General features: G+C 40.0%; 1 protein-coding gene across 2 annotated transcripts; it reads left to right on the forward strand.

Moving 5' to 3' along the window:
- The first annotated feature begins 1,016 nt into the window (after positions 1-1,016).
- cfap92 (cilia and flagella associated protein 92 (putative)) lies at positions 1,017-16,903 on the forward strand. 2 transcript variants are annotated; one of them, XM_034083594.2, is made up of 16 exons: positions 1,017-1,202; positions 2,019-2,213; positions 3,171-3,373; positions 3,744-3,966; positions 4,055-4,162; positions 4,326-4,421; positions 4,790-4,974; positions 5,095-5,912; positions 6,028-6,222; positions 7,419-7,680; positions 7,753-7,917; positions 8,624-8,812; positions 9,386-9,530; positions 14,914-15,128; positions 16,524-16,669; positions 16,762-16,903. In XM_034083594.2, the coding sequence occupies exons 1-16, from the start codon at positions 1,085-1,087 to the stop codon at positions 16,892-16,894; spliced, it is 3,396 nt and encodes a 1,131-aa protein (XP_033939485.1). In that variant the 5' UTR covers positions 1,017-1,084; the 3' UTR covers positions 16,895-16,903. The 2 variants fall into 2 exon arrangements, with proteins under 2 accessions (XP_033939485.1, XP_033939486.1); XM_034083595.2 differs by having other exon boundaries at positions 1,031-1,103.
- The last annotated feature ends 48 nt before the right edge of the window (positions 16,904-16,951 follow it).

The following is a 16,951-nucleotide window of genomic DNA, read 5'->3' on the forward strand; positions in this document are numbered from 1 at the left end:
CCAGAAGCTGTGCGCACACTGGAACTGAAATTATACAAACGGAGCACATTTGAATTTAGCCATGCCCCCAAAACCCCAAAACCAGGGGTCCCAACCAGTAAAACACGCACAGCTCCACTATAACTCTCTTACTGCCGTTTGCCGCAGTGTAATTGCCACCAGGTGTGTAAACGTGTGTCATTCACTCGGTTAGACCTTGTTAAGATGTAAGATGCCCCAGAGACTAATATGCAGTGTTTCTCCAACTGCCTGCTCTTTACTCCAGAGTTACACTGGCTCATAGGGCTTTGTGCACAATTTGCACCTTGCTGCATCCCTGATTGTAAGATTAAAAAAAAGGTATATGAAAATGTTTTTTATTATTTCTAAAACATAAGATTACTAGCAGTTTTAGACTGTTACACTACATTTTAAAAATAATAATACGTTTTGGTTTTATTTAGACATACTTTCAGGAGATTTAAACAAAATATACTGTTTCTTGTTGTTTTAAGGATACATTGTTGTCCTAGATAATACATTTTGGTAAAAAAACATTTTATGGATTTGAATTTTCTCTTGTTTTTATTTGCTTTCCATTTGATCCAAGTAATCCAAAAGTACTAGTAGTATTACAAATGTTTTATATATTTTGATACTTATATTAGTTTATTGTTAACATTTTACAGGTAAGTTATTTTTACGGAACACATGTTTAAAGTTACCCTTCAATTTGAGCATGTTTACTGCTGCACTCAAGTCCCCCTCGTAAAAGTTATCAACCAAATGTGTCTGCTTTAATTGTTCATTTGATGCTGTATTTTTCGACAGCTCTCAATTTGGTTTTACAATATTTCTTATATGACGTTAAATTCTAACACATCTTGAATTACCCTGCACAAGAAAATTAGTTTTTCTGTCTTGATTTGTAGCGTAATTGCGATAGTTCCGACAGTTTGTGAGGCCAGTAAACGCATCATGTCCGTCCCTTCAGCGGTTGTTGTCAAGGCGACGCGTTGCACTCAAGATCATTTGTGTGATAGGTCGAAACTTTATTATACTCTCAAATAGCTGTTATTGTATTAAGTTTAACTCGTTAGCAGCGATGGGAACAAAAAGACAAGGTAAAGTGAAGACAAGAACAGCGGTTATAAAAACTACAAAAAAATGTACTACAACAATTACAAACTACTATATTTCACGTCAATCCGGATCCACGGGAGGTGAGACTCAAGAGAAACAACTGTAAATGTGCTGCTTTAATATTATCAATAATTACCACCAGTGGTGTCAAGTAACTAAGTACAATGTCGAGGTGATTCTACTTTACCCTAGTATTTTCATTTTACACTACTTTATAATTCTACTCTGCTACATTTTGAAAGCCAATGTTCTACTTTTTTATCCACTACATTTAATTTAGAGATTTAGTTCGGATTTTTACACACAATACTTAGGAGACACTTTTAAAATATGATTATTTGGTAAAGATTAAAATCATCCAACATTATATGTAAGTAACTAAAACCAGGAGTGGGTTAAGAGAACATTAATTGGAGTTCAGATGCAGTTTCAGCTCCTTAAATGTGAGCATTTGCTTTAAAATGTTTAACAAATATACAAATATTGTTTGAGATTTCTCTGCAATGACTACATTTACACAAATACTTTTACTTGAGTAGCCTACCTTTCTTGATGCTGTACTTTTACTTGTGTGATTACTTTTTCTCGAGTGAAGAACTCGTTGTTTTAATTAATGGCTCTTAATACTGAAAAACATTGTTTTCAGAGAAACTTAATTTATTAAAATATTCTCATTTTAGTACAATTCCAAAATCCGCTCACTTGTTTTATTGACAACAAATAATTGCAAGGCACGTCAACGTAGCAGCAATTCATTATAATAAATATAATAATATATATAATAATCTGAATCACTTATTGTTTTCCAGTTTGTAATTTCCTCATTGATAATGATGTGGTTATTCAAATAAAAATAAATTGTGAGAATTATTCCCCATTTTGCCATAACGCTACAGAGACGGCTCTCTGTGAGGATGGAGACGCTACAGATGAAGGACAGGAAGACCTTCTCCTCCGTGAGACTGACAAGTTGTCCATGGAGCACGGTTTGGAAAACTTGTCCGGGTCAACTGAAGACATCACAACATGCAAAGGTGGAAACTCGAATTACATCACATGGACAGTCGATATTGTCCTTGCTGTCCCCAAAGGTACGTTTATCATTAGCTTCATTAGCTTCAACAGACGTGGGGAGTAACAGAAGGGATGATTTAATCAGGATACTAAAAGGTAACTGTGAAGAGCCTTTGCTGTTGCAGCTCCAAAGTTATGGAACAAATTAATAATAATAATAATAATATATTTAATTTATATAGCGCTTCTCATCTGCCAAGATAAATCTCGAAGTGCTTCACAACAAGGGATACTGATACGCTTTGAGATAATAAAAGACAAATAATTGTAATAATAATAAGAAATCAAAAAATAAAATATAAAATAGAGTACAAAAATAAAAGTCGGAGATAGCGATAAAAATGGCAGTACTCCAGGAATTACTCCTCCAGGTTAGACTTGCTCCAACTCTGCCTGTCTTTAAATCTCGTTTAAAAACCCACTTATTTCCCTGGCTTTTACTGTACAGACCAGGCGACACTTGTGCTGTTAAATGTGGGTTTTATTTGTTTATCTTTTACCTTACTCGTGTTTTGTATTGTTTTTACGTCATATAGGAGAGTTTTTCAGTCGGTGGCTTCTGATCTGGTTTCATTGTCTCGTGTTTTACATGTGTTTCATGTTCTGTCTGTTTTTATGCTATGTTTTTATACAGTTGTTGATGTACAGCACTTTGTTCAACTCTGTTGTTTTTAAATGTGCTATAGAAATGAATTGGATTGGATTCCCTTAGAGTTACATTGAAACACTTAGTAATCACTTGGACACGTGTTATCTGAAAGGGGATTAATAGCAGGGATTTACAACACATTGTTAAATAAAGATCGATATGTTTTAGGTAGATGTGCTGCCTGAGTTCTCGTCTTTTGGTTTTCATTGAGATTCACAGAGATATTGAAAAGTCGTAGGTTAAGTGTGCTGAAATCACTACTTTGATTAAGGAAACAGTTTGCAGAATTATTTAACATTTTTATTGACTTGTGTTCCCTTTTCAGAGGAAGATGTTGACGTCCCTGAAGCTCTTGAAAAAACGAAGAAGAAAACCAAAGATTCCTCCACTGTTTCGGTGAAAGGCGTTAAAGCCCAGAGCTGCTATCATGTTGAATACAAGCTGTTGCCGGGCGACACAGAGACAGTCAAGGTGGACCTGGTCGTGTTTGGACAAGTGGCAAAAATGTACAAAGAAGACGAGTTCAAGGTAAACATGATGTTGTTTTTTGAACATATATATATATATATATATATATATACATACATACATACATACATACATATATATACACACACACACACACACACACACACACACACACCACACACACACACACACACACACACACACACACACACACACACACACACACACACACACACACACCACACACACACACACACACACACACACACACACACACATATATATATACAGTACATACTGTACATACAATAAATGCAATTTAAAATATATAAAAAAGCCACGAAGTGCGATTTGGTTAATGTGATGTTAATGTTTTATGGTAGAAAACATTTCACAACAATTCTAACCCAAACCCATTACTCTGACCCAGGTCCTGAGAACATGGCATGAAGGAGATCAGCTCTGGGTTGGTTGGACCCAGAACTTTGAGGTCAGAGCGGACAGGGAGACGCTGATCAGTCTGCTTCCTCATAAGATCCAGCTCCAGGTCTGGAACAGTAAGGACAAACTGTGCAGTCTGGCCCGCTACGAGAGGCTGAAGGCGTTCCGGTGGACCCAGGATCAGCCCGACGATGCTTCAGAGATGTGTGGTGGTGAGCATCAAATGTCCCGATATGGTATGAATGTATAACTTTGTATTTTATACATTTCCTTATGAAAAATATATATCTTTATCCTCAGGTGGTATCAAGGCGTTGGTTAACAAACTGAGATCCTCATGTGAGAGGAACACGTGTAAAAAGCACAGAGGAGATAAACTGTTGAATTCAGAGGTTGGAACAGAAACAGGTATATCTTCAACTTTCTCCTTGTTAATTATGAATCATATAATGCTGCTCTTGTTGGAGTATACACACTGGTGTCAAATGACTTCAATGTATTGCTAGTATACGTGTGTGTAAGCCTTGTTATAATAACCCTGATAAAAGACACTGACTTCTCACCAAAACAGATTTTCAAAAACCCACCGTGGATGCGTTTGATCTTAAAGCGATGAAGAAGAACGGCACTGCCTTGATGGAAATCAGACTTGTTAGTTTGTTAGCAGGTGAGTGAACCTTGTTACCTTGTGTTATGACCTGTTGCGAAAGCATTCCTTGTCTTATCAAATGAATTTAAGAGATTTTTTTTATTTGAGATTACAGTCGGTATTCTGACGTTTTTTCGAATAGAGAACATTTCCTTTTGGTCAGAACACATGTTTTACTGGACATGACAGTCCCAGATGTCAACCTCATGGGGACCTCTGACATGATGCAAAGTGAGATGTTTGTCAAAGTGATTGGGATGCATCCTCTGGTGATTCTCAATATCTCCCAAACGTCACGGAGATGCAACTTGTGTTGAGCTACTTAAATCTGGAGCAAAGTGGTTGATTATTAAAGAAACATCCGCTGATACTTTTGTGACTGCCAGGTGAAACCTCGTTGACTGAGCGCTTCCCGGTCCGTTCAGCGGGTGTATTTGAGGTCATGTGCAACGTCTCTCTGGAGAGGGAGTTGATGTCGGAGGAACTAAAGGCTGAACTCAACCCTCTGGTCATCACTATTCTGTCCGCCACCTCAATGCCTTCATCCCCCGTCTCGTTCCACATCCTACAGGTGCCATTGCTTTCTGTGTTACCAGTGAATACACGGCTTGTATTGTGCATGCGTGTTTATGGCATTATTTTATTTTAACAGGGAGGTTTCATAAGACATTGTTTCTTTTTCTTTCCCCAGGATAAGTGTGTGCCTGTATATTGCCAGTACAAGTTCCACAACGTGAACATGTACAGGACAAAGAATCACGAGCACGGCACAAAGATCTTCTTCAGAGACGTGAATGTGATCCTGGCGGGCCTGATGAGACCGACAGAGCTCAAAGAGTTCCTCTCTGGTCCGCCTCTGGACATAGAAGTCCATGATCGTGACAGAAAGTTGGAAGAAACCCCAAGAACTCCAACAACGTTGTGCGCAAGGTCAGGTAACGACATCGGAAAAGTGAAAAAGGCGGCCGTAATGAACTCCTACGGTATTGCAAACTTGAACTTCTCAGAGCTGCTGCTTGGGAAGAAAAGCCTAAAGATGCAACTCCAAATCAAAAGCTGCCCTCCAGGGAACAGGAAGATGCTAAACACAGCTGATCAGCAACAGCCGATGCCACAAGGCCATTATCTTGAAGCCAATTCCCTCCTCAAAGTCGAAGTTGAGATAGCTTGTCCGCTTGTCCGCGTTAAGAACGGCAGCCTTGAACCTTGTGACGGTCCTCCGTTTGGGCGCATCGTCTATCTCTTTGATTACAACAACTTCTCTTTGATGACCAAGCTGAGGTCGGAAATCCTCCGAATCAACGCCTCAGCTTTCCACCTGGGCTCTCGCTCGCTGGAAACTGCACAGCAAGCCCTGTCGAATTACATAATGAATTTCAAGAACGACGAGAGCGAGGATCTGGATGTTGTTACGGGATTCCACGTGTCGGATCAGAGGGCGCAGATCTTTGTCCTCGAGGGGCTGAAACACAAAGCAGTGAAGAGACTCTGGGAGGCTGTTCCTATGAAGTAAGCACATGAACACTGTCTTGCCCCCGCTAACACGTTTCAGCTGTGCTGTCGGTTTGAGTACGGTGTTTAGATTCCAGCGAGAATCCTGCAGCCTGTGTGTGATGTCTTGCAGGCTAAGTGGCAGTGAGGAGGATCAGGTGATAGTCCTCTACAACTCAAACCTGGGTTTCTTCAAGCGCATCTACGACTCGTTGGACGTGGGTCTGAGTCCTATCAGTCTGTGTAAGTCTCTAGAGAGCATCATGAGACAGCCCATGATCTACATTAGAGGAATGCTCCCCCAGCCCTGCTTCCAAGCTCTGCTAAGGTTAGTGACGTTACCTTAAAGGGGACCTATCATGCAAAATGCTTTTATCCATCAACATGTGTCCCCGGTGTGTCGGGGAACTCAAGCAGCGTCAGAAAATAAAACCCTCTCTCTTTTCCTCCGTACCCAAATCTCTAAAAACGGGGAACAACGGAGCTGATCCAGATTTGCGTCCGATATGACGTCATATCTGAAATGTGGACCCACGGGCCAATCAGAAACGCTGCTATCAGAAACAATGCCCGACTGTTTTGGACGTAATATGGTCGGTGTTTACATTAGCATGCTAACACTCAGAGCTAACCTGTGCTGGAGAGCATGTGTGTGAAGAAGCAGGAAGTAGAAAGGAACTCACCTTGTGGTGTAACCGGCAAGAGAGAAAGCCTTTGAGCTCCAGACTGTTTCAGAGAGAATCCTTGATAATCCATGATATGGCGTTTCATCACGGCAGCATCTAGTTTAGACGGTAGCTGCCGGGTCCCGCGTGAGCTCAGACCCCTCCTAAAGCTTTATACCCAAATCAGCACTTTAGAAACAGGAAGTGAAATAGAGGGATATGAGGCATGGCTAGAATGGGTGATCTGTTTGGTATTTTGAGCAAAACACTTCATAGACATGTTTTTCATATGTTTTTATATATCTGAGACTATTGCCTAGAAATAGCATGATAGGTGACCTTCAAAGTATCATAACCTTTTTCACCTTTTTTACTCTTTTTACGGAAAATCCTGAATAATATGTTAAAGCAAACGCTGCTGTTGTGTGTAAAGCTGCATTATTTCATTGTTTTTGCCACTTGGGAGATATGGAAAAAGCTTTACAATACTGGCATATTATCATTATGTAAAGAGGCAATATTCTGCTAATTTTCAGGTTCATGTTAGTTAGTAGTGTCATGCTTTAATGTTTTTCTCCTACTGCCTGTGCCACAGCACCTCTTTTCACCCTCTGTCTGAAACCAGAGCCCAGTCTGCTCTGATTGGTTAGCTGGTCGGCTCTGTTGTGATTGGTCAACCGCTTAGAGATGTCCCGCCCCTTTGCCTATCATGTAAAATGTGTGTTGGAGCGCTAGCCAATAGAAGCTCAAGTGTTACATAGTGGTTGATAAAGTTTCATAAATTGACGAAATGTATTTGTTAACATCTCTGAACATTTTGGGATGTATGTATATATGTGTTTTTTATAATTTTGCCCAGATTAAGACAGCTCTGTGAAGTAAGGCAGCTGAAAGACGCGGTGCAGTGGAACCTCTTCCCCTCTGCAGACATGATTCTCGGCATGATAAAGGAATACGGCACATATCCGGAGTACTGGGAGCAGAAAGATGAAACAAACCATGAGCTGGACATGAGCTCTCTGCCTGTCACCCGCATCAAAAGACACGCGCCGCTCAACACGTACAACAAAGAGTTCATGGGATTGAAACACGACAGACAACAGTCCAAGGACTTCATTCAGGTGCCTAAACTAAACTCAGTCGAATCTAACTTCCTAACAGAGCCACTCATATTATGTTACATCATTTTCCAGGACAATATCAAAAAGGTGCAGGTGGAGAGTGAGCGCTTGCAGAAGCAGGAGGCGGCTGTGATACAGATGGATCAGTCTGCAGAAAGACCAACACACAACTACAGCATCCAGACCTACAACTCCACTGAGCTAGAGAAGGAGCTGCTGCGCAAAGAAATGGCTATGGTTTGATGAATGGAGAATAATGTAGATACAATACTGATTTATAGATACTGTACAAAGTGCACAGGTACAGCTTGGTGTCTTGGTTTCGTTATTCTTTTTCCATTAAGGAACGCCTCGCTGCACATTATCCCGCTTATTACACCGCTACCTAATGAATAAACCAACGATTTGACTCACAGCCTTGATTTACATTTCATCGTATTGCTTCTGCTAAGAAAAAAATAGTCCGTCCGACTCGATTTTGTGCTCTCAACAAATATAAAAACCAATATTAGAAAAGTATTCCACTTTATTTTCTGACGGAGGAAAACTAATGTTTGTTGACGTTAAATTGACAGGACTTCATTATGTGGATTATATGACTGTCCATATTCCCTTTATTAGAGTGTCCTGCTTAGCGATGGTCTGTCCTACCTAGCAACAGGCGAAAAAGAGCTGACCCCAGAATTTTCTAAATCGACCAATCAGCATCGAATATTAAACCAAGCCGTGTAACAATGATGCCTTAAACTGCATCACCACACAATAATAATGCAACATGTACAAATATTAATAAGAACTTGTTTGCTATGAAGAATCTCGTAGTATTTCCGTTTAGTGTTGTATTCCTATCCATTCAACAATTGATCCTTTAGCTTTCCTCATGCAACGTGTATATCATATACTGATTCATTCATGTATTGTGCTTCTCTGGTGATAACTCCAGGTGCCAGGGCGCAGGTTCACCTACAGTCAGCAGTACCAAAGTGCCACAGTAGAACAAGGAGACGTCACTCTGAAGAAAGACTCAAACTCCACCGCTGCAGCCACACTTTGGCTCAAAGGTCTGAGCAGTGACAAGTCCACGAGACATCCCAAACACCCAGATGAGGCTCGAGTGGAGGAGCTGAGGAAGGTGATGCCACTTCATAGGAACAGGACTCTTCAGTTTACTGGCATCCCAATGTATCTGATCACAGGGATAATATTTGGATTGGTACATACTGTACTTTCTTGATGATCCAATAGTAACCTTGCTAGTGTATTCAGTGTATAGGGTTTCATTGACAATACTAATTGTTGGGAAAATACTGAATGTACTCTTCCAGGTATCCCAACTGTAGCTGTGAACATGACAGGATGCCTGATTACCTGGAAGAGCATCAGGACTGTTTGAGGCAGATGATAGCTATGTGATGAACATGATGACTCAGCCTCTATGGAGATAGACATATGACAAGCATGCTCATTTCTGACGTGGAGCTAATCTGAACTAAACATTGAATACTGCTTTCTGTTCCTCCATCTTGTGACTGTGTGACTCCCTCTCTTGGTATCAGCATGTGAAGGACACTGTGAAGGAACTAGTCTCTGTATGTGATGACTACTTCCATTCTGGAGAGGATCAGAAACACATGGATCCTGAGATTGAAGCTCAAGCCGGTGACGAGGGACATTTTTCTAACACTACTGGTCACTGTGCTTTCAGCCATGGAGGGAGAACATCCTTCATGCAAACATATTAAAGCCGACACTTTCAAGGGACGTTTGGGGCTGGAGCCGGCGCTGTGAGGACTTCCATCTCCTCAGCAAACCTCCACCTGTGTTCAGCCCGACGTCCATTAACCTGGCAGGTAGGCTGTGCTGCATCAACGTACCACAACACACTTTTAGCTGCTTAAAGTGTTACAGTGGTTTAGTGGTGGACTGTATGATGGCTTGTTCTTCCCTTTCCTGTGAGTAACTGGCCAACCGTTAACCAGATGTCACACTGAGATATTTCCATTGTAGCCATTAAAAGACATCGGGTGTACATTCAGAGTCAGAATCAAAGCGAGGGCTCAGGAAGGAAACAATGAGAAACCCATCATAGGCTGCATACAAATCGACCTCAACATACAGCCACAAGGTGACACATATTGCAGAACACAAGGCTGTGGCCATGGCTTATCCTCCTGCTGAATGAACAGAACAATTATCCAGAGTTAAAAGTACAAGCTGGTCATCTTTTTCTGGGCTGAACAGGCCTCAATGTTGCATGTTGTGAATGAAAACTATCTACATAATATTTTCTACACAATGAGGTAAAGTTTGTGGGCATACAGTGTTAGGAATTCTTAAACACCGAGACTAGGATAAACTGAAAAGAGTCCAAGGAAGCTTATACAAGTTAACAGCATTTAATTAAACAAAATAATGCAATGATATACAAATGAGACTGTTCAAGTTGGGCGGCTCCCCCCCCTCAGGTCACCCCACCCGTTCGCGTGGGGTGCTGGGCGAAAGAGAGATCGATACTTGGCTTGCTTCTCCTACAGTCTATGTTCTCCTGGGTTGCGTTCCGATAATCCAAAAATCAGCTCCTAAGTTCTAACCCTATCTCCTATCCCTTGACCTCTGAGTGAAACGCCACGGGGTTAAGGGATAGTGGATAGGAGAATTCAAAAGGACTGAGGAGAAGAGACTGCGGTGCTTTAGAGAATCAACTGCACTTTCACTATCCGACGTGTTTATGACGCGCCAGCGGACGTCCTGAATGTGCGTCTGCTGCTGTGGGGAAACCATGGAAACCACAGTTTTCTATACAGCGGACTACAACATGGATGTTCAATAAGAATGAGGGACTACTGTAAACTCCTCTAGAGACTCTGCACCGTGCTCTGATGCTGCTGCTTTGCTTTATGAACGTGGACAACAGAGAAACATATTCTTCAGGACCAAAGCTGGAATTTAAATAAAAAAGGAAAGTGAAACTTATGCGCGTCACCCTCTCCCTCCGGTCCACATTAATACCAATGATCTATTGGGATCATGATTGATGATACGTCATATAGTCCACGACTTAATCCAGAACTCGGGATAGAGGATCCAAGACACAGGACTACAGCAAGAGGATCAGCCTCGACTCCGGGTCCCGGCGTAGATATAGATACAAGACAAGAAAAGGTTTGGCTGGGTTAATGGGAACAAGAGAAGACACAGACACAGACAGAGAGGGGGAAGGTCATTGGATAAAAGTTATTCTTGATAACCCTCTAGAAAGATCTCATGAACTTCCCCACTCAATCTATCAAGACCCGAGCAGTTCTGTTAGAAGTCCAAGCTAAAGGCACAGGCCGGCGCATACCGCTCATGGAACCCCTCACCATATGAACTCTGACCCCTCAAGTGTACAAGTGAAGAGACACCAGCTCCTTTTTAGAATAGTATTCCTTCTCTTCTCAGAGAAACAAGGGTATGAAAAGAACAGCCAGAAACAGCGCTCCACTTTACCCCAGGCTGTTGCTATGGTAACTCCCATGTGGTTATTACTCTCACAACACAAATAGTTTGCTACTCCGACTTTAAAGCAAGCCTTTACAGCATATTTGTTCATCTTAGATAAATGAAAAGACTTATTGATAGAGATTTAGAGGAAACGGAACCAGTGAATAACATATCCCAACTGTTTGTCCGACAGAAATCCGTACGCCATTTATCCGAAACCACAATAAAGCATTCAAGAATAGTTTCAAACATTCAACATCTTTCTTGTATTTTCAGAACTCGATGTCCCTCTCAGACCTCACTGTGTCAATTAACTGTTTTGTTATGGTCGGTTTTCTTTAAAGATCCTTCCAGCATTCAAAATCCCAATGGATTGCATTTATTTTAAGATCAAAAGTAGTGAGTTATGGAGTTGATTTGTAGCAGAAAAGTTCATGGTTGTTTGATGAGCGTTTGATACAGGGGAGCTGATAGGTATCTTTAGTCTCAGGTAAAGACTTCAATTAGGCAGTTTTCAGAGCTGGTGTCTCATGGATAAAGTGTTTTTGAAATTAATATTGTTACTGCTTGCTGTGCAGAGCTTTGTTTATCCTTGTTGGTGGTGACATGGACACGAGGACTACTACTACGACAAATATACACTTTGTACATATTCTGATTTGACATAATGATGCTACTGTCGTCTTGGGAGAGGAACCCAAAACTCTCAACTGTTTTTGCCTTTGGGTTTTAAATACTTTTTTAAGCAACAACTGTGGACATCATGGGGAAAAGACGATGGTTCTGAGTGACTGGAACTAGCATTTATCAATGCATTAAGGTCCACAGTCTATCCAAGTTTACATTGTTTCCTACAACCGTGGGCTGTGTGCTTTCCTCAGTATTGAGACGTTTTGATTACAGCTCCAGATGGCTGCTGTTTGAGCCAATGTCAATTTTTGCTGCTGAGGAACAAACTCCCATGCCGCACAGGAGAACAGATATCAGCAAGGAAATGAAATGTTAATGTTTAAATGTCCGAGAAATCATAACAATGTCTTCCCGATTTAATTGACCAGTTACCTAAGATAAGATAAGATAAGACAAGAAGTACTTTATTGATTCCAATTTGGGAAATGTTTGCATTGCATGCAGCATAAAGGTATGTGGCATTGTACACTAAAAATTAAAAGACTAGAAATAAACACAAACATTCAAACATTTCAACATCTCAATAGAAATAAAATAGCATTAAGTTAAGTAGAAAATATACATGTTGAATTACAAATGTACAGTAACACATATAAAGCAGGATATTATATATACATAAGTAGTTGAGGAATGGAATATGAAATATTAGATTGAATATAAATGTAATGTACAGTGTGAGAAGCTATGCCAGCCAGACGTGATTTGTTACCAGAGATGGCAAAAGTACACACATCCTTTACTTGAGTAGAAGTACAGATACTCGTGTTTAAAAATACTCTGGTAAAAGTAGAAGTACTGACTAAACTTCTTTACTAAAGTAAAAATAAAGAAGTATGGGCTTTGAAATGTCCTTCAGTAAAAAGTACCCATAGCTAGCAGCTGCTTTAAAGAGTACCTCACCTCCCTTTATATCAATAGAACAATAATGTCATTGTTAGCTAATGAATGTTTCCATGCTGAACAACGGCAACATGACAACGTTTCCATTGGTCCCTCTTCTTTAGAGAAGACCAGGAAGTGATGGATACACGGATCGTGTTCAAATCAATAGGCACGCAGTGACTCTGAAGAATAATGATCACGCACCAACACACATTCAGACTAAAGGAACCAGCTGTTTGGGAAATGAGAGAAGTAGAAAGTACAGGTATTTGAGTTCAACATGTAAGAAGTAGAAAGTACAGGTATTTGAGTTCAACATGTGAGAAGTAGAAAGTACAGGTATTTGAGTTCAACATGTAAGAAGTAGAAAGTACAGGTATTTGAGTTCAACATGTAAGAAGTAGAAAGTACAGGTATTTGAGTTCAACATGTAAGAAGTAGAAAGTTCAGGTATTTGGGTTCAACATGTAAGAAGTAGAAAGTACAGGTATTTGTGTTCAACATGTGAGAAGTAGAAAGTACAGGTATTTGAGTTCAACATGTAAGAAGTAGAAAGTACAGGTATTTGAGTTCAACATGTAAGAAGTAGAAAGTACAGGTATTTGAGTTCAACATGTAAGAAGTAGAAAGTTCAGGTATTTGTGTTCAACATGTAAGAAGTAGAAAGTACAGGTATTTGAGTTCAACATGTAAGAAGTAGAAAGTTCAGGTATTTGAGTTCAACATGTAAGAAGTAGAAAGTACAGGTATTTGGGTTCAACATGTAAGAAGTAGAAAGTACAGGTATTTGTGTTCATCATGTAAGAAGTAGAAAGTACAGGTATTTGTGTTCAACATGTAAGAAGTAGAAAGTACAGGTATTTGAGTTCAACATGTAAGAAGTAGAAAGTACAGGTATTTGAGTTCAACATGTAAGAAGTAGAAAGTTCAGGTATTTGTGTTCAACATGTAAGAAGTAGAAAGTACAGGTATTTGAGTTCAACATGTAAGAAGTAGAAAGTACAGGTATTTGAGTTCAACATGTAAGAAGTAGAAAGTACAGGTATTTGGGTTCAACATGTAAGAAGTAGAAAGTACAGGTATTTGGGTTCAACATGTAAGAAGTAGAAAGTACAGGTATTTGGGTTCAACATGTAAGAAGTAGAAAGTACAGGTATTTGGGTTCAACATGTAAGAAGTAGAAAGTACAGGTATTTGGGTTCAACATGTAAGAAGTAGAAAGTACAGGTATTTGTGTTCAACATGTAAGAAGTAGAAAGTACAGGTATTTGAGTTCAACATGTAAGAAGTAGAAAGTACAGGTATTTGAGTTCAACATGTAAGAAGTAGAAAGTACAGGTATTTGGGTTCAACATGTAAGAAGTAGAAAGTACAGGTATTTGGGTTCAACATGTAAGAAGTAGAAAGTACAGGTATTTGGGTTCAACATGTAAGAAGTAGAAAGTACAGGTATTTGGGTTCAACATGTAAGAAGTAGAAAGTACAGGTATTTGGGTGCAACATGTAAGAAGTAGAAAGTACAGGTATTTGGGTTCAACATGTGAGAAGTAGAAAGTACAGGTATTTGGGTGCAACATGTAAGAAGTAGAAAGTACAGGTATTTGGGTTCAACATGTAAGAAGTAGAAAGTACAGGTATTTGGGTTCAACATGTAAGAAGTAGAAAGTACAGGTATTTGGGTTCAACATGTAAGAAGTAGAAAGTACAGGTATTTGGGTTCAACATGTGAGAAGTAGAAAGTACAGGTATTTGAGTTCAACATGTGAGAAGTATAAAGTACAGGTATTTGAGTTCAACATGTAAGAAGTAGAAAGTACAGGTATTTGGGTTCAACATGTGAGAAGTAGAAAGTACAGGTATTTGAGTTCAACATGTAATAAGTAGAAAGTACAGGTATTTGAGTTCAACATGTAAGAAGTAGAAAGTACAGGTATTTGTGTTCAACATGTAAGAAGTAGAAAGTACAGGTATTTGAGTTCAACATGTAAGAAGTCAAAGTAAAATGTCGTCAGAAAAATAAGTAGTGGAGTAAAGTACTGATACCAGAAACATACTTAAGTACAGTAACAAAGTATGTGTACTCCACTACTTCCCACCTCTGTTTGCTATATAGAGTTAAGATAATACATAAAGAGAAACATGTAAAATGGGCTGAGTTGTATTGCTCTGGATCCTCAGGAGAGCCTCTCCATCAGGAGCAGCTGGAGGCGGCTCGGACTCAGTACTGTCGCTGGATGAAGAAACTGCTTCCTCAACGCAACGGCTACCCAGCATGCAACAGCCACATCCCAGAGTTCAACTGTCTTATTGGAGGAAACTCAGAGAGGATTCAGGAAATACTGAAGGATGAGCCCAATACGTATTCACTGAGGAAAGAAGGCATGGCGCTGAAGGTACAGTAGGTTGTTACTATGACTTAGCTTCATGCCATTTAAAACAAGATATATCTTTAGGAGGAAAGACTGCTAGAAATGTGGGGGAAATCCAACATTGCCCAGAGAAAAGGAAAAGAAGAATAATCTCATGTCTTCATCCAAAAAGCAACGTAGACATTTAAATATAAAGAAAACAATTAATATAGCTCTTAAAATGTGGCTAATTTGAAGCCACTGTCACTATTGAAAGCTAAATAGCTGAATGAAATGTAATCACCTCACATACCCCATTCACAGAACTGCTTTCATTTTTTCCAATACATTTTAGGCCAAAATAAGAACTTTGTTTATCCTGTAAGGCAGCACAGAACTCTATATAGTCTCGTGTACTCTGATAGCATTCCTATTAAGCCTATTTCTTGTTGCTCCTCCTCCTCCTGGTAAATGTCCGATTCTTTAGCCGCTACACGCTCCACTGTGTTCCCCAGCTAACTGCGTCTGTCTGCCGTTTGCTGCTGAACAGGAAGTGCACGGTGGGTTTTCAGAGACTATTCACTGGAAACAGCTGCTTGCTGCATTTTAAAGGGAAAACAATACACCAAAACAATAAGGTTAAAAGCAAGCATAACAACGAGCTGAAACTCACGTTGATGCTCTGTCGAGTCGAGAGAGCATCACATTGAGTAACTATGAGCAACCTGTCACTTTGTTTCAGTCATTTGATAGAGTGATGCCGTGATGCCGTATTTTTGTAGGACGACCGTGAAGTAAGCATTGCAAGGGCTCCGTCAACAAAACATGGGATACCCCTTTGGATTTGAGTATAATGAAGAATATGTTCAGCAGGATAATCTGGACCTATTAACAACACTTTGTCATTTTTGAAGTGTAACTGCAATAGCCAGAAGTAAAAAGCGAACTTTAGGCTGTAAACAAACGACATCACGGCAGCGCATCATCACTGCTAAGCTAACGGTGGACTTGAGTTGGCATGATGTCGTTTAGTAGTTTATTATCGTAATTTTTTTTAGCAACAACCTTTTTTATGACACATTTTTGTCATTGAGTTGGGTATTTACTTTTCATTTGATTTTGTAGTAACGTGAACATTTTCTTAGGCTTTTGTTCACTAACTAAAAATATGTATAAAAAAAAACACTTAAGAGACGAAGGAACCAGAAGTTGTAAAATGCAGGTACATTTCTGGGTTTACGACTCACTCCTGCTCCACTCTTTGTTATTATTATCTCTTATTGTTAAGATAGACATGCTATAGCTAATGTATTGTCTGTTGTCCATAATGCTTGCCTCAGTTCAGTGTCTGTTAGCATGTTTTTATCCAGGTTCTAGTTACCGTTGACCTTAACAACCTCCAGTTTTTTTTTTAGCCAAAAGCTGTTTTTTGTCTTGCAGCCTTCCCCTGAACTCTCTGCGAGGAACCTGGACGACAGTAAAGATGAGAGGAAGAGGAGCGGGGCTCTGGCTCCAGGACCCTGTGTGGACTGCAGGCTCAGCAGCAAAGACAACGCCATCGAGAGACACAACAAGTACCACTACATGTCAGTTTCGCTTAATGTTTTTTATTCAAAAGAACAAAACAAGATAGTGAAATCATGAGGTTTCATGTGCAATGTCCTGTTGCTTCTTACAGGGGCTTCAAAAAGCAGCATTCGTTTCTGTACAAGCGGACCGCCCTGCCTCTGACGGACAAGGAGAAGAGTATCTTCACCTTTCAGAAGTATGCACCCAACATGAAGACACACACATCATCTGAGCAGCACTAAACTCTAAGAGCACTCATATAATTCCATCTGAGGGGTTATCCTTGAAGCCATGGTTAA

Source organism: Pseudochaenichthys georgianus, chromosome 5 (genome assembly GCF_902827115.2).
Source record: "Pseudochaenichthys georgianus chromosome 5, fPseGeo1.2, whole genome shotgun sequence".
NCBI classification, from domain to species: domain Eukaryota; kingdom Metazoa; phylum Chordata; class Actinopteri; order Perciformes; family Channichthyidae; genus Pseudochaenichthys; species Pseudochaenichthys georgianus.

Coding starts and splice junctions, on each gene's coding strand:
- cfap92 (XM_034083594.2), top strand. CDS start 1,085: ATGGGAACAAAAAGACAAGGTAAAGTGAAGACAAGAACAGCGGTTATA. Junction 7,681..7,752: donor AGTCCAAGGACTTCATTCAG/GTGCCTAAACTA, acceptor ATCATTTTCCAG/GACAATATCAAAAAGGTGCA. Junction 7,918..8,623: donor TGCGCAAAGAAATGGCTATG/GTTTGATGAATG, acceptor TGATAACTCCAG/GTGCCAGGGCGCAGGTTCAC.